Consider the following 19239-nt stretch of genomic DNA (forward strand, 5'->3'; position numbering starts at 1 on the left):
AAGTACTTAGTAAGAGATGTAAGGGAAAATATACTTTAAAGCAGGGGTTCTCAGTCCCTTTGGGGTCACACAACAATCAGATATTATGAACATCAAATATTAACACTACACTTCATAACAGTAGAAAAATTACAGTTATGAAGAAGCAACAAATAATTTCATGGTTGGGGTCACCACAACATGAGGAATTGTATTAAAGGGTGGCAGCATTAGGAACTGTGAGAGCTACTGACTTACAGCATGAGAGTGAATGCTGAACAGAGCAACATAATACTCAATAACCTAATTAGTGGGCTGACTCTCTTTTATGCATTGTATGTGACAGAAAGAAAAGGAAGTTTTAGTGAACCTTTCAGTCTGTACCCAGAGTGAGTTTTTCTCACTGTAGGCTTGGTTTGTCTTTGTGCACCTCATACACAGTACTGGCAGACATCATTAAAATTACACCTGCATTTGACCTGACATGGCCATTATAGCCCCCTATCCTACTCCCCACCATAAACCTAAGGAAAGGCCATGGAAACAAATTCTTATTCTTCTATTAAGTAAGTGCAGTTTCTGTCCTCTTTCAAATTTAGAGAGAGGGTCAAGGAGAAATGACAATATAAACAATATTTACAGAGCACCTAAAGAGAATATAGGTATCACGTAGAATTCCATCTAATATACTTACACTTAGCTGACTCAATGCAGGAAAAATTCAGCAAGTTAAAATAATTTACCCAAAGCACCATTAAGAACTAAGTCAGAAAAGCAACCCTCCCCAGATCATATTTAGTTACTGGCTTCATATCCTCTTAGTCTTCCACCTAACTAAGGCACTTATGGTAAGACACTTTTGTGGAAATCACTACACACCTCATACTTTGGTTACAGGATTGTGAGACATCAGTCTTGAACTGACTCTGTCCTGCTGACTGACTTTCATATAACAGGAAGGTGCTATGTATGGGGTCAAAAAAATACCAGTGGTTTTATTCAGCACTGAACCCTTGATATCACACTTCTGACCTGTCAGGTAAAATGTGTTCACTGAAGCAATAGTGCAAGACGATTTGTGGACTACTCCACAGGTCAAATTCATGCCAGGCACTGTTACTATAGTCAGACCCATGACTATGGATGTCGTGAGGCCAAGAGGAGGGCCTACTGGTGCTGTTTTCCTACCAAATGGTAGAGTTGTCCAATTCCCTTCTAAATACATGTATGTCTCAGTGCCAGTCTTGATCAGAGAAGCTTCCTATTGCAATAGGTGGTGCTTAAGTCTACAGTGCTGAGAGTAAGAGACTATCAGTGTTCAGCCATAGAGAGACATCTATGCCAAGCCCTCTAAGATGCAGGAAACATCAAGGAAGAGGGAGAGGAAAGAAAGTGTGAGAATCAGAGGCTGGGGAGGAGCACTGTCAATCCTCTCCTCTAAGCATGCCATGGCTATATATGAAAAAGAGCAGCTCTGGTTGCCTCACCAAGACTCAAACAAGATGAACCCAGTTCTAAATTCCAGCCTGGGTGTGAAAGGGCCACTAAGGGGCTTCACTCCTCATTGAAGAGCTATTGGTATAATTGATGGCTTCTGGCAATCACTCTCTTTGAGGGTGTAGTCACTGGTAGTCTCCCTCATGTTCCAGGAGATGACCCCATAGTCACGTACACATAGACAACACCAAATAGACTCAATGGGTTAAATAAGAAAAGAACTTTTAAAGGAAGATTTGGACAATTAGGTCTTAAATTAAGTTGAATGCTACTGTCTTACCCTACCAGAGAATAGAGAATAGTGCTGGGGATTGAACACCCACACATACACCTTTTATATGGTAGGCTCTACCCCAGAGGCTGCCATTTCAAAACCACATTTAAGTCTATATTTAGAATAATACACAAAGAAAACTATTCAGAATGTGAAGTGACAGGGGTAAGAACATTATTTTATAAAACTAATTTTAACCAAAACATCAGTTTGTTTTGAAAACATAATTTCAGTTTCATAGTATCAAATATTAACCTTTTTAGTGATATTTACAAAAGCAATGTTTACTTTTCCTTTGTTCTCTTTCTTTTTTTCTGGTCTCCTGAGACAAAGGTTTTCTAATTAGCCCAGGCTAGCTCAAATTCCAAATCCTCCTGTCTCAGCCTCCCAAATATTTTGTAACAAGCATGGATAAAGCTCAACTAAATAAAAAGACCTGGAGGGGAAGTACTACAACTGTTTAAAACATTAAATGTTATTCCTTAAAAATGAAATAACTATTAATGAAGAAAAACTCCTCACTGTAATCTAGGGGGAAATACTGTAGGGACATATAATTGTTTCTGGAGGGTTTATTATATATTATTTACTCATATTAAGTATATGCCACATGAAACATAGTATTGTGAACTACATAAGTATTCCCTATAAGAAGTAACTCAAGACATAATAATTAAAAACTAAAAATAAACTCTTGGCGATTACCAGTACTATACCTGTAAATGACTCTGTCTTTTCAGTAACTCCTTCTTCTTACTGCTGCTGATGGCAGAATACACATGCAGAAAGGTCATGTACCTGCTTGGGGTGGCCCCATAAGCTTTACAAGACTCATGGATTAATAAGAATGACTTTATAAAGTCGGGATCAACTAGAAAAAGACATGAAGTGAAAGTTACTCATAAGCATGATGCATTAAGAGTTATACCAAATAATCTTACCTATATCTCAGATATTTATGAACACAAGCCCTCTGCAAAACATAAAAGCATCCAGAGCTCCTATGCTCCTTAAGAATTTGACCACCACTATGGTTGCGGTGGTCTCTGTTATTTACTTCCCCTGAACACGGCTACTGCTGTAAAATCAATCTACTAATTAGAATTAATCATTCTAATAATAATTATTCCAATTATTAGTGATCAGAATAATTGTGATATAATTAAATTATAATATTTTTAAATCTAATAATTATTCTAACAATTAATATTATACATATAATAAAAAAGACAACACAGTAAAAGCTACTTGAAATAGAAGAGATTCTAAACCAATTAAAATTTCATTTGATAACAAAAGGGGAGATACTTCAAAACCCAGAAAGTTAAGAGTGCATTCACATGGAATTCAATGCGTCTGTGATCTATCCTACACTCCTCTCACTGACCACCTGCATTCCCTACTGCAGTGAAAGAAGTCAACTTTTCCTTACTGCCTCAATCCAGGAGCCACAGAGGCACTCTTTGACTCATCCTTTCCTAAAGTACCACAGCCATTACAGTCTAGCCCCAGGACAGCCAGTTCCCAATACTCTCCAAGTCCATTATTTCTCAGTGTACCTTTTCCTTGGCTCAGGCCTTGTCTGCCCCACATCACAGAAACACACTTCTAAAGTGGTCTAGTTCCATGTCACTTTTCCTGTACTAACCATTTGATAATAACTGGAGAAAGGAAACGTGGGGATAGAGTAGTGGTGGGGAGACAGACCAAGAGATACTACTTTAAAAGAAAATCCTAATTACATTCCTAATGTAATCTCTCAAAAAACCCCAGAGCCCTCCAGTTGGATTGCAAACTCAGAATACTATCCTGAGCTGTGGTCCACTGACCCTACCCCACCCACCCTTTCTCCTCATTTAAGCTGACCCAACCAGCAGTTCAGACCTTTCTACTACTTCTTTACAGTTCCATAAAAGTGCCCATGCTTCTGTCCACGCTGTCTTCAGAACACCTTTGTAGGTGGCTCTTAAGAGCACTCCTACTTCCTATGATACTAGGGACATCAGAACTGAATCTCCCAGCACAGTTCAGGTGAACTTACATCACCGCTTTCTTGCTACATCCAAGTTTAATGTCTATACAAAACCTAGTTCATGGTTTCACTAGGCTATTAGCTCCTCAGTAAACTGCCCTGCATTTAGCATAAAACAACTTTAGTAAGCATTTCATGATTAAATGCTTTTGTTAAAGAATGAATATGGCTATGGTATAAAAATAGCTTATTCAAAATTAATGTGGAATATTACAATTGAGAAACCATCATCTATACTCAGAAAATATCTCAAAACTTTTCTGGACTAAGTTATATGGCATATATACTGATCAGAGTCAAAACAATATAATCAGGACTTCAGTTCACTGGGTCATTTATTTTTTTTTATTTTATATTTTTGTGAATGGTTAGAGAATGGAGGTGGAGGACAATGTGTACAGGTTATTTGGGGGGTGAGGCACATGTATATGAGAGTACACATGCTCATAGAGGCCAGGAGTCACTGCCCAGGAGTTGTCTCCACTGTAAGGCCAGGCTGGCTGATTTAAAAACACAGGATCCTCCTGCCTCTGCCTTCCTAGCACTGCCACACTGACACTCAAGCTCAGGCCTTATGCATGCACACAAGCAGTTTACCAAGACATCTCTCCAGACCCATAAAAAGTATTTTTGAATTTCTGGCATTCTTATACACATTATTTTGGCTTATATATGATACAAATTAATTTAAAAGTAAAAGAACTCTTCAAATTTTCATGGACAAGAAATCTGACTGTAAGAAATTTTTATTAAATTTATAATCATCTTCCATGACTCTATAACATGAAAAAATCCCATGAATATACATTTTTTTAAAAAAAATCAATTATACCAAAATACTACCTGAATTTCTTTTCTTTTCATCTTTTCTCTTTTTTTCATATTTTTCTTCACCATCTGTTTCACTGAATAACATTTCTGGTATCTAAAATACAGAACACTTCTTTAAAACTGAATGAAATGTACCCCAAAACCAATTCTTTAACTAAAGCTGTGCTTCCATTCACTGATTTATGACAAACCAGCAAAGTCTCTAAGAGGTTTTAAGTGAGCATTTGTGGGGTACAGTATATTAGGAGGAACACTTGTGAGGGAAGCACATGCGAGCATGTCAAAGTGTGTATTCACACTCACAGAAAGCAGAGGGCAAGCCTGTGCCATTCTTAGAAATGGTAAGCCCCTCTGTGGAGACAGGGCCTCTTGCTATGCTCTTTCTCCAATCAGAGTAGCTTCCTGGCTAAGACCCACCTGTTCCTGCTTCACCAGAGCTGGAATTATAAGCATGAACCACCATGCCCACCTTTTTACACGGCTCATGGGACAGCCAAACTTGGTCCTCACTATTGTCTTCATGCTTGGGTGGAAAGCTATACTTTTGAGCATTCCACCCTTGTCCCAAGACACTCTCACCTTCCAGCCTGACTCCTTCTCAAAACCAGCCTCCTCTCAGCCTCTGCTCCCATCTACAGTCTAGGGTCACAATCACCTCTGCACTTCAAGCCCTCTGTAGTAGCTAATACCACTCCTCTCCTTCAAACCCTAATTTACCTCTTTATTAGCTAAACTCCTTGGTAAAGCATAATTCCATCTGTACAAATGCCTTCAATTTCCCTGCCCACACTTGTTTCATCACTCTCAAGGAGCAAAACAACAATATTGGCTAAATTCAAGTTATCATTTACCTAGGTGTAAACGAGTGTACATATAGCTTGAGAAAAACCATACAACTGTGCTAGCTAACCTCACGGAAACAGACTCAACCTCTCACTTCTTTCATTACCATAAAGTATTCCAAATGCCTTCTCTCAACCCTTCAGCCTGTCAAGCATCTTCTCTCATCCTTCATTAAGTAATAATATCACTTCTGAATTCAGGGAGAAAAACCAGAAGCATATCCAAAACTTTATACCTGCTTACGATTCTCTCAGAACAAAAAAAACTTGCAAAACCTCTTACCTGTTTGCTGCAATCTAGCTTTGCCTATGATGTGTATGATATCACTAATGCTGAAATGTACCAGACATGAATATGTATTTCTACTACATAAAAATGAGTAAGCAGTTGGAAATATGATTGTCATTTAAAGCACAATGTCTAAGATTATTACTGACTCAGACAAACTAAAATAAGTGGATTGTAGTTTCAAAGATGCTATGAGTTCACACATTAAACTTAATTCTTCTTAAACATTTTGGAATATCAGTGTGGTTTTTAAAAGAACATAAATTTTCACTTTGTAAAATTCTTAACTATGAAGCTGGGCAGACAGTGGTGCATGCCTTTAATCTCAACACTTCAGAGAGGAAGGCAGATCTCTAAGTTCAAAGCCAGCCTGGTCTACAGAGTGAGTTTCAGAATTGCCAGAGCTAGATAGAGAAACTCTGTTTTGGTTTGGTTAAGAAAAAAATTCTTACTAACTTTTTTTTTAATTCTAGAATAGCTCTTATTAGTCTAATAAATCCAAGGCATAGAATATATTCTACCAAAGTACCCTGAGCTAAAAGAAAACAGAGGTAATTTCAGAGTATCATGCCCAGCCCCCTAGTTAAGCTAATGCTCACACTGGCATTAAGCAAAGACTGTGAAGTAGCATTATATGGAATGTGCTTTGTTTTTGTATTTGCAAGTTCCTGCATCGGAACATCATACCTTCTTCATACTGCTGTCTGACCAGCCCTCCATCCATAGCACCTGGCATTTCTTATGCAAAGCTGGATTACTCTCACAGTTTACTATGAAATTCAAATTTGCAGAATCCATAATCAAGACAATATGCAAATTTTGTTGAATTCCTGAAAAAATGGTGAGAAACTATATGAGAATAATTCTGATTATGAGAATAATGATAAGTCAGACAATTTACATTTGAACCAGTTTAATAAGATGATCATTCTCTACAAATGAAACAGTAGGAGATGCTTACGAGCTAGCTGCAAAATAATAGTAAGGCAAAATTTATACGCTGGTTAAAAAAAACTACACCCATATACACATGGACAGCACTGACTAGACTCTGGGTTCCAAAAAAAGGCATCATGTTGAGAGAGTGGGCTGTGGTAATGGATCCTAGGATTTAAAGAGGGGACAAAGGTTGATATCAATATATATCAAGCTTTCAAAGGGTGAATAAAAATATTTGTACACGTGTAAGTCATGTTTGCAAGCAAAGAAAAAGACTCATAAAAGTAACATATAGGAATGGCTGGGTGACATAATTTTTGTCTTTTTAAAAAATTCTATTTTATTTCCATAGTGCACAAGAAAGTGTTTCTGCATAAATCATTAGGTTTTTAGCATTCCAAAACACTATAAATATCTATAAATCTTTAAGATCTACTACAGTAAGCATAATAATTGGATGAAAATACAGACGGCAAGGCTGGTGTTCCAAAACACATCACTGCAATCCCAACATTGCTATCTGATAAAATATTCTATGATACTATTATTATAGCTTCGTGCTACTTTCTAAAACCTGCAGAAAAAAGTAATAGAAAAAGATACTAATTACAAAAAAACCTCTTAATTGCAGATAAATTTGTGATCTACTGAAGAATTAAGGCAAATTAAAAACCCAAGGAAGCCTCTACTGAATGTGTGCTATTTACCAAGTACATGGTCATGTCAAGGACTAAGATTTCAGGCCCATGAGAAATTGGCAAAGCCTTCCCCTCTACCGGGATCAGGCTCAGAGTGATAGCAAAATCTTTCTCTGCTCTAAATGCAAATATAGACATTGTGCAAGTATGAATGTTTACAAATGACTGGCCAAGGTGTGCAAAACTAGCAACTGTACCTCCTACCTTGATGAGTGAATTCCCTGTCCTATGCTGCACAGAATCATCACACTAAGGTTCTGGGTAGTTGTACCATAGGTATCACTCCATCAGAGCAAGCATGGCCCATCTGCTCCAACTTTTTTGTACAGCTACTTGTCATTTATTAAGTTTATTATCTTGAGGGAGGGCTCTGACCCCTGGACTCAGGTGAAAACACCATCTTGTATCCCAGGTCTCTCAGACACCAGTTTGGAAAGAAGAGCACACAGACCAAAGAAACAACAAAGCTTCTTGGACAGGGTCCCTTCGGTCCTTAATCCTCAGCCACAAGGGGGAGCTAAGACCCAGACCTCTGCTCACCTTCCCCTCCAGAGTAGCATGGACCACCAGGAAGGGCTCTAACCCCAGAACTCAGGTGAGAGCACCATCTTGTATCCCAGGTCTCTCAGAGACCAGTCCACACAAGAGAGTGCTCCGGCCATAGAAACAACAGAGCTTCTTGGACAGGGGCCTTTTAGGCCTTAATCCTTAGCCAGGAGGCAGAGCTTACCTCCAGATCTCTGTGCACCTTCCCTGCAAGAGGAGAGCTTGCCTGCAGAGAGTGCTCTGACCACTGGGACTTAGGTAAGAGTTGAAATGCCAGGAGTGCTGACAGACACTAACAGGATCAAAGGAGGAACAAGCTCCAGCCACAGACAGCTAGAACATCTAACACCAGAGATTACCAAATGGTGAAAGGCAAACTTAAGAATATTACTAACAGAAGTTAAGACCACTGGGCATCATCAGAACACACTACGCCCACCACAGCTAGTCCTGGATACCCCAACACACCCGAAAAGTAAGACTCAGATTTAAAATCATATCTCATGATGGTAGTAGAGGATTTTAAGAAGGGCATTAATAACTCACTTAAAGAACTACAGGAGAACATTGCTAAACAGGTAGAAGCCCATAAGGACGAAGCACAAAAATGCCTTAAAGAATTACAGGAAAACACAACCAAACAGGCAATGGAATTGAACAAAACCATCCAAGATCTAAAAATGGAAGTAGAAACTATAAAGAAAACCCAAAAGGAGACAACTCTGGAGATAGAAAGTACCAGCAACAGAGTACAAGAGATGGAAAAGAGAATCTCAGGTGCAGAAGATTCCATAGAGAACATGGACACAAAAATTGAAGAAAATGCAAAATGCAAAAAGATCCTAACTAAAAACATCCAAGAAACCCAGAACACAATTAGAAGACTAAACCTAAGGATAATAGGTAGAGATGATAATCAAGATTTTTCAACTGAAAGGGCCATTAAATATCTTCAACAAAATTATAGAAGAAAACTGTCCTAACCTAAAGAAGGAGATGCCCATGAACATTCAAGAAGCTTACAAAACTCCAAATAGACTGGACCAGAAAAGAAATTCCTCATAATTATTATTATATTATTATTCAGACATATAATAATCAGAAAACAAATGCACTAAATAAAGATAGAATATTAAAAGCAGTAAGGGAAAAAGGCCAAGTAACAAATAAAGGCAGACCTATTAGAATTACACCAGATCTTTCACCAGAGACTACGAAAGCCAGAAGATCCTGGACAAATGTTATACAGACCCTAAGAGAACACAAATGCCAGCCCAGGCTACTATACCCACCAAAACTCTCAATTGCCATAGATGGAGAAACCAAAGTATTCCATGACAAAACCAAATTCACACACTATCTATCCACAAATCCAGCCCTTCAAAGGATAATAAAGGAAAAATTCCAACACAAAGAGGGGAATTATACCCTTGAAAAAGCAAGAAAGTAATCCTTCAACAAACCTAAAAGAAGATAGGTGCAAGAACAAAATCCCAACTCTAACAACAAAAATGACAGGAAGCAACAATTACTTTTCCTTAATATTTCTTAATACCAATGGACTCAATTACCCAATAAAAAGACATAGACAACAGACTGGCTACATAACCAAAACCCAACATTTTGCTGCATACAGGAAACCCACCTCAAGGACAAAGATAGACACTACCTCAGAGTAAAAGGCTGGAAGACAATTTTCCAAGCAAATGGTCCCAAGAAACAAGCTGGATTTGCCATTCAATTATCAAATAAAGTCAACTTCCATCCCAAAGTTATAGAAAAAGACAAGGAGGAGCAGTTCACACTCAACAAAGGTAAAATCTTCCAAGATGAACTTTCAATTCTGAATAACTATGCTACAAATGCAAGGGCATCTACATTCATAAAGAAACTTTAGTAAAGGTCAAAGCACACATTTAACCTTACACAATGATAGTGGGAGACTTCAACACACCACTCTCACCAATGGACAGATCCTGGTAACAGAAATTAATAGAGACACATTAAAACTAACAGAAGTTATAAAACAAATGGATTTAACAGATATCTACAGAACATTTTATCCTAACACAAAAGGATATACATTCTTCTCAGCACCTTATGGTACCTTCTCCAAAACTGACCATATAATTGATCACAAAACAGTCCTCAACAAATACAAAAATATTGAAATAATCCCATTCATTCTATCAGAACACCACAAACTAAGGCTGATCTTCAATAACAACATAAACAATAGAAAGCCAACGTTGCCAATCACGCGGGACCTAAGTCTGCTTTGGTTGGGGAGGCAGAAATCCAGCCTGCGTAGGGCCACAAGCCTCTTCCGGTCAGAAAAGCACCGGGGTAGCTAGGGCGCAGGGTCGGCTGACACCCGCCAGCTACCCACGACCCCCGCCACAGGATTTTGAGACTGCTGGTGAGTGGAACACAGCTTCTGCTCCAGTCCAATCACGCGGGACCTGAGACTGCTTTGGTTGGGGAGGCAGAAATCCGGCCTACGTAGAGCCACAAGCCTCTTCCGGTCAGAAAAGCACCAGGGTAGCTAGGGCGCAGGGGACAATCGCCAGCTACCCACAACACCAGCCACAGGATTTTGAGACTGCTGGTGAGTGGAACACAGCTTCTGCTCCAATCTTTAAACAGTGACAACGACAACAACTAACCCCAGAGATTACCAGATGGCGAAAGGTAAACATAATAATCTTAATAACAGAAACCAAGACCACTCACCATCATCAGAACCCAGCACGCCCACTTCGCCCAGTCCGGGGCACCCCAACACACTGGAAAAGCTAGACATGGATCTAAAAGCATATCTCCTGATGATGGTAGAGGACTTCAAGAAGGACTTTAATAACACACTTAAAGAAATACAAAGGAACACTGGTAAACAAGTAGAAGACAGTAAAGAGGAAGCACAAAAATCCCTTAAAGAATTGCAGGAGAACACTGCTAAAGAGTTACAAATCCTTAAAGAAAAACAGGATAACATAATCAAACAGGTAGAAGTCCTTAATGAAAAACAGGAAAACACATCCAAACAGATGAGGGAAATGAACAAAACCATACTAGACCTAAAAAGGGAAGTAGACACAATAAAGAAAACCCAAAATGAGGCAACACTGGAGATAGAAACCCTAGGAAAGAAATCTGGAACCATAGATGTGAGCATCAGCAACAGAATACAAGAGATGGAAGAGAGAATCTCAGGTGCAGAAGATTCCATAGAGAACATCTGCACAACAATCAAGGAAAATGTAAAATGCAAAAAGACCCTAACTCAAAACATCCAAGAAATACAGGACACAATGAGAAGACCAAACCTACGGATAATAGGAGTGAATGAGAATGAAGATTTTCAACTCAAAGGACTAGCAAACATCTTCAACAAAATTATAGAAGAAAACTTCCCAAATCTAAAGAAAGAGATGCCCATGAACATACAAGAAGCCTACAGAACTCCAAATAGACTGGACCAGAAAAGAAATACCTCCCGACACATAATAATCAGAGCAACAAATGCTCTAAATAAAGATAGAATACTAAAAGCAGTAAGAGAAAAAGGCCAAGTAACATATAAAGGCAAGCCTATCAGAATTACACCAGATTTTTCACCAGAGACTATGAAAGCCAGAAGATCCTGGACGGATGTTATACAGACACTAAAAGAACACAAATTCCAGCCCAGGCTACTATACCCAGCCAAACTCTCAATTAACATAGATGGAGAAACCAAAGTATTCCACGACAAAACCAAATTCACACATTATCTCTCCACGAATCCAGCCCTTCAAAGGATAATAACAGAAAAAAACCAATACAAGGACAGGAACCACGCCCTAGAAACAACAAGAAGGTAATCCCTCAACAAACCTAAAAGAAGACAGCCACAAGAACAAAATGCCAACTTTAACAACAAAAATAACAGGAAACAACAATTACTTTTCCTTAATATCTCTTAATATCAATGGACTCAACTCCCCGATAAAAAGACATAGACTAACAAACTGGCTACACAAACAAGACCCAACATTTTGCTGCTTACAGGAAACTCATCTCAGAGAAAAGGATAGACACTACCTCAGAATGAAAGGCTGGAAAACAATTTTCCAAGCAAATGGCATGAAGAAACAAGCTGGAGTAGCCATTCTAATATCTGATAAGATTGACTTCCAACCCAAAGTCATTAAAAAAGACAGGGAGGGACACTTCATACTCATCAAAGGTAAAATCCTCCAAGAGGAACTATCAATCCTGAATATCTATGCTCCAAATACAAAGGCAGCCACATTCATTAAAGAAACTTTAGTAAAGCTCAAAGCACACATTGCACCTCATACAATAATAGTGGGAGACTTCAACACACCACTTTCACCAATGGACAGATCATGGAAACAGAAACTAAACAGGGACACAGTGAAACTAAGAGAAATTATGAATCAAATGGATCTGGCAGATATCTACAGAACATTCTATCCTAAAACAAAAGGATATACCTTCTTCTCAGCACCTCATGGTACCTTCTCCAAAATTGACCACATAATTGGTCACAAAGCAGGCCTCAACAGATATAAAAATATTGAAATTGTCCCATGCATCCTATCAGATCACCATGGCCTAAGGCTGATCTTCAATAACAAAATAAATAATAGAAAGCCAACCTTCACGTGGAAACTGAACAACACTCTTCTCAATGATACCTTGGTCAAGGAAGGAATAAAGAAAGAAATTAAGGACTTTTTAGAGTTCAATGAAAATGAAGCCACAACATACCCAAACTTATGGGACGCAATGAAAGCATTTCTAAGAGGAAAACTCATAGCTCTGAGTGCCTCCAAAAGGAAACTAGAGAGAGCACACATCAGCAGCTTGACAACACACCTAAAAGCACTAGAACAAAAGGAAGCAAATTCACCCAAGAGGAGTAGACGGCAGGAAATAATCAAACTCAGGGGCGAAATCAACCAAGTGGAAACAAGAAAAACTATTCAAAGAATCAACCAATCAAGGAGCTGGTTCTTTGAGAAAATCAACAAGATAGATAAACCCTTAGCCAGACTCACTAGAGGGCACAGGGAAAGCATCCTAATTAACAAAATCAGAAATGAAAAAGGAGACATAACAACAGATCCTGAAGACATCCAAAACACCATCAGATCCTTCTACCAAAGGCTATACTCAACAAAACTGGAGAACCTGGATGAAATGGAGAAGTTCCTAGACAGATACCAGGTACCAAAGTTGAATCAAGATCAGGTTAATGATCTAAACAGCCCTATATCCCCCAAAGAAATAGGAGCAGTCATTAATAGTCTCCCAACTAAAAAAGCCCAGGACCAGATGGGTTTAGTGCAGAGTTCTATCAGACCTTCAAAGAAGATCTAATCCCAGTTCTTCACAAACTATTCCACAAAATAGAAACAGAAGGTACTCTACCCAACTCATTCTATGAAGCCGCAATTACTCTGATACCTAAACCACAAAAAGACCCAACAAAGATAGAAAACTTCAGACCAATATCCCTTATGAATATTGATGCAAAAATCCTCAATAAAGTTCTTGCTAACCGAATCCAAGAACACATCAAAACAATCATCCATCCTGACCAAGTAGGTTTCATCCCAGGGATGCAGGGATGGTTCAATATACGGAAATCCATCAACGTAATCCAGTATATAAACAAACTCAAAGACAAAAACCACATGGTCATCTCGTTAGATGCGGAAAAAGCATTTGACAAGATCCAACACCCATTCATGATAAAAGTCTTGGAAAGATCAGGAATTCAAGGCCCATACCTAAACATGATAAAAGCAATCTACAGCAAACCAGTAGCCAACATCAAAGTAAATGGTGAGAAGCTTGAAGCAATCCCTCTAAAATCAGGGACTAGACAAGGCTGTCCACTTTCTCCATACCTATTCAACATTGTACTTGAAGTCCTAGCCAGAGCAATTCGACAACAAAAGGAGATCAAAGGGATACAAATTGGAAAAGATGAAGTCAAAATATCACTTTTTGCAGATGATATGATAGTATATATAAGTGACCCTAAAAATTCCACCAGAGAACTCCTAAGCCTGATAAACAGCTTCGGTGAAGTAGCTGGATATAAAATTAACTCAAACAAATCAATGGCCTTTCTCTACACAAAGAATAAACAGGCTGAGAAAGAAATTAGGGAAACAACACCCTTCTCAATAGTCACAAATAATATAAAATATCTTGGCGTGACTCTAACTAAGGAAGTGAAAGATCTGTATAATAAAAACTTCAAGTCTCTGAAGAAAGAAATTATAGAAGATCTCAGAAGATGGAAAGATCTCCCATGCTCATGGATTGGCAGGATCAACATTGTAAAAATGGCTATCTTGCCAAAAGCAATCTACAGATTCAATGCAATCCCCATCAAAATTCCAAATCAATTCTTCAACGAATTAGAAAGTGCAATCTGAAAATTCATCTGGAATAACAAAAAACCTAGGATAGCAAAAACTCTTCTCAAGGATAAAAGAACCTCTGGTGGAATCACCATGCCGGACCTAAAGCTGTACTACAGAGCAATTGTGATAAAAACTGCATGGTACTGGTATAGTGACAGACAAATAGACCAATGGAATAGAATTGAAGACCCAGAAATGAACCCACACACCTATGGTCACTTGATCTTCGACAAGGGCGCTAAAAACATCCAGTGGAAGAAAGACAGCATTTTCAACAAATGGTGCTGGCACAACTGGTTGTTAACTGTAGAAGAATGCGAATCGATCCATTCCTATCTCCTTGTACTAAGGTCAAGTCTAAGTGGATCAAGGAACTTCACATAAAACCAGAGACACTGAAACTTATAGAGGAGAAAGTGGGGAAAAGCCTTGAAGATATGGGCACAGGGGAAAAATTCCTGAATAGAACAGTAATGGCTTGTGCTGTAAGATCGAGAATTGACAAGTGGGACCTCATGAAACTACAAAGCTTCTGCAAGGCTAAAGACACCATCAATAAGACAAAAAAACCACCAACAGATTGGGAAAGGATCTTCACCTATCCTAAATCAGATAAGGGACTAATATCCAATATATATATAAAGAACTCAAGAAGGTGGACTCCAGAAAGTCAAATAACCCCATTAAAAAATGGGGCTCAGAACTGAACAAAGAATTCTCACCTGAGGAATACCGAATGGCAGAGAAACACCTGAAAAAATGTTCAACATCCTTAATCATCAGGGAAATGCAAATCAAAACAACCCTGAGATTCCACCTCACACCAGTCAGAATGGCTAAGATCAAAAATTCAGGTGACAGCAGATGCTGGCGAGGATGTGGAGAAAGAGGAACACTCCTCCATTGTTGGTGGGATTGCAAGCTTGTACAACCACTCTGGAAATCAGTCTGGCGGTTCCTCAGAAAATTGGACATAGTACTACCAGAGGATCCAGCAATACCTCTCCTGGGCATATATCCAGAAGATGTCCCAACCGGTAAAAAGGACACATGCTCCACTATGTTCATAGCAGCCCTATTTATAATAGCCAGAAGCTGGAAAGAACCCAGATGTCCCTCAACAGAGGAATGGATACAGAAATTATGGTACATTTACACAATGGAGTACTACTCAGCTATTAAAAAGAATGAATTTATGAAATTCCTAGCCAAATGGATGGACCTGGAGGGCATCATCTTGAGTGAAGTAACACAATCACAAAAGAACTCACACAATATGTATTCACTGATAAGTGGATATTAGCCCAAAACTTAGGATACCCAAGATATAAGATACAATTTGCTAAACGCATGAAACTCAAGAAGAATGAAGACCAAAGTGTGGACACTGTGCCCCTTCTTAGAATTGGGAACAAAACACCCAGGGAAGGAGTTACAGAGACAAAGTTCGTAGCTGTGATGAAAGGAAGGACCATTTAGAGACTGCCGTATCCAGGGATCCATCCCATAATCACCTTCTAAACGCTGACTCCATTGCATACACTAGCAAGATTTTGCTGAAAGGACTCAAATATAGCTGTCTCTTGTGAGACGATGCCGGGGCCTAGCAAACACAGGAGTGGATGTTCACAGTCAGCTATTGGATGTATCACAGGGCTCCCAATGGAGAAGCTAGAGAAAGTACCCAAGGAGCTAAAGGGATCTGCAACCCTATTGTTGGAACAACATGATGTACTAACCAGAACCCTGGAGCTCTTTTCTCTAGCTGCATATGTATGGAAAGATGGCCTAGTCGGCCATCAATGGAAAGAGAGGCCCATTGGACTTGCAAACTTTATATGCCCCAATATAGGGGAATGCCAGGGCCAAAAGAATGGGAATGGGTGGGTAGGGAAGTGGGGGGGCGCTATGGGGGACTTTTGGGATAGCATTGCAAATGTAATTGAGGAAAATATGTAATAAAAATATTAAAAATTAAAAAAAAAAAAAAGAAAGCCAACGTTGATGTGGAAGCTGAAAAACACTCTACTCAATAACTGGGCCAAGGAAGAAATAAAGAAAGAAATTAAAGACTTTTGAGAGTTTAATAAAAATGAAGCCACAATATACCCAAACTTATGGGACACGATGACAACAGTCCTGAGAGGAAAACTCTTAGCTCTGAGGGCCTCCAAAAAGAAACTAGAAAGAGCACACACTAGCACCTTGACATCACATCTAAAGCTCTAGAAGGAAAGGAAAGAAATTCACCCAAGAAGAGTGGACAGCAGGAAATAATTAAACTGAGGACTGAAATCAACCAAGTGGAAATAAAATGAACTATACAAATAATCAACAAAACCAGGAGCTGTTTTTTTTAAGAAAATCAACAAGATAGATAAACCCTTAGCCACACTACACTAGAGGGCACAGGGACAGTATCCTAATTAACAAAATCAGAACAGAAAAAGGAGACATAACAACAGATCCTGAAGAAATCCAAAGCATCATTAGATCCTACTACAAAAGGCTATACTCAACAAAACTGGAAAACATGGATGAAATGGACAATTTTCTAGACAGATAACAGGTACCAAAGTTAAATCAGGATCATAGTAACGATATAAACAGTCACATATCCCCTAAAGAAATAGTAGCAGTCATTAATAGTCTGCCAATCAAAAAAAGCCCAGGACCAGATGGGTTTAGTGCAGAGTTTTATCAGACCTTCAAAGAACACCTAATTCCAATTCTCCTCAAACTATTCCACAAAATAGAAACAGAAGGTACTGTACCCAATTCATTTGATGAAGCCACAGTAACTCTGATACCTAAACCACATAAAGACCCAACAAAGAAAAAGAACTTCAGACAAATTTCCCTTATGAATATCAATGTAAATATGCTCAATAAAATTCTTGCAAACCTAATCTAAGAACACATCAAAACAATCATCCATCCTGACCAAGAAGGTTTCATTCCAGGGATGCAGGAATGATTTAATATACGGAAATCCATCTACGTAATCCAATATATAAACAAACTCAAAGACAAAAACCACATGATCATCTTGTTAGATGCTGAGAAAGCATTTGACAAAATCCAACACCCATTCATGATAAAAGTCTTGGAAAGATCAGGAATTCAAGGCACATACCTAAACATAATAAAAGCAATATACAGCAAACCTGTGGCCAACATCAAACTAAATGGAGAGAAACTTGAAGCAATCCCACTAAAATCAAGGATGAAACATGGCTGCCCACTTTCTCCCTACCAATTCAATACAGTACTTGAAGTCCTAGCCAGAGCAATTAGACAACAAAAAGGAGGTCAAAGGGATACAAATTGGAAAGGAAGAAGTCAAAATATCACTATTTGCAGATGATATAATAGTATATATAAGTGACCCTAAAAATTCCACCAGAGAACTCCTAAACCTGATAAACAGCTTCAGTGCAGTAGCTGGATATAAAATTAACACACACAAAAAAAAAAAATCAGTGGTCTTTCTCTACACAAAGGATAAACAGGCTGAGAAAGAAATTAGGGAAACAACACCCTTCACAATAATCACAAATAATAAAATACCTTGGTGTGACTCTAACTAAGGAAGTGAAAGATCTGTATGATAAGAATTTCAAGTCTCTGAAGAAACAAATCGAAGAAGATCTCAGAAGATGGAAAGATCTCCCATGCTCTTAGATTGGAAGGGTGACTATAGTAAAAATGGCTATATTGCTGAAAGAAATCTACAGATTCATTGCAATCCCCATCAAAATTCCAACTCAATTCTTCACCCAGTTAGAAAGGGCAATTTGCAAATTCATCTGGAATAACAAAAAACCTAGGATAGCAAAAACTATTCTCAACAATAAAAGAACCTCTGGTGGAATCACCATTCCTGGCCTCAAGCTGTACTACAGCTCTGTAGTACTACTCTGTATGTATTGTGATAAAAATTGCATGGTACTGGTACAGCAATAGACAGGTAGTTCAATGGAATAAAATTGAAGACCCAGAAATAAACCAACACACCTATGGTCACATGATCTTTGACAAAGGAGCTAAAACCATCGAGTGGAAAAAAGACAGCATTTTCACTAAATTGTTCTGGCTCAACTGGCCGTTATCATATAGAGGAAGGCAAATTGATCCATTTTTTTCTCCTTGTACAAAGCTCAAGTCTAAGTGGATCAAGGAACTCCTCATAAAACCAGAGACACTGAAAATTATAGAGGGGAAAGTTGGGAAAAGCCTCAAAGATATGGGCACAGGGGAAAAATTCCTGAACAGCAATGGCTTGTGCTGTAAGATTGAGAATTGACAAATAGGACCTCATAAAATTGCAAAGCTTCTGTAAGGCAAAAGATACTGTCAATAAGACAAAAAGGCTACCAACATATTGGGAAAGGATCTTTACCCATCCTAAATCCAATAGCGGTCTAATATCCAATATATACAAAGAACTCAAAAAGGTGGACTCCAGAAATTCAAATTAACCCATTAAAAAATGGAGTGCAGAGCTAAACAAAGAATTCTCAATTGAGGAATACCGAATGGCTGAGAAGCACCTGAAAAAATGTTCAACATCCTTAATCATCAGGGAAATGCACATCAAAACAACCCTGAGATTCCACCTTACACCAGTCAGAATTCAGGTGACAGCAGATGCTGGCAAGGATGTGGAGAAAGAAGAACACTCCTCCATTGCTGGTGCGATTGGAAGCTGGTACAAACACTCTGGAAATTACTCTGGTGCTTCCTCAGAAAATTGGACATAGTACTACCAGAAGATCCAGCAATACCTCTCCTGGGCATATACCCAGAAGATGTTCCAACTGGTAATAAGGACACATGTTCCACTATGTTCACAGCAGCCTTATT

General features: G+C 38.6%; 1 protein-coding gene across 3 annotated transcripts in view; it reads right to left on the minus strand.

Moving 5' to 3' along the window:
• Dync2h1 (dynein cytoplasmic 2 heavy chain 1) overlaps positions 1-19239 on the minus strand; it is a 265134-nt gene that overhangs the window by 162552 nt on the left and 83343 nt on the right. For all 3 annotated transcript variants that reach the window (XM_085844392.1, XM_085844391.1, XM_085844390.1), the window contains 3 exons: positions 6432-6574; positions 4626-4707; positions 2467-2621 (listed from right to left, as the gene is read on the minus strand). In XM_085844392.1, the coding sequence (XP_085700518.1) occupies positions 2467-2621; positions 4626-4707; positions 6432-6574 (380 nt within the window). The remainder of the gene's footprint in view (positions 1-2466; positions 2622-4625; positions 4708-6431; positions 6575-19239) is intronic.

The sequence above is a fragment of the Mus caroli genome, unplaced genomic scaffold (assembly GCF_978045245.1).
Source record: "Mus caroli unplaced genomic scaffold, Mus_caroli_1 scaffold_11, whole genome shotgun sequence".
In the NCBI taxonomy this organism is placed as follows: Eukaryota; Metazoa; Chordata; class Mammalia; order Rodentia; family Muridae; genus Mus; species Mus caroli.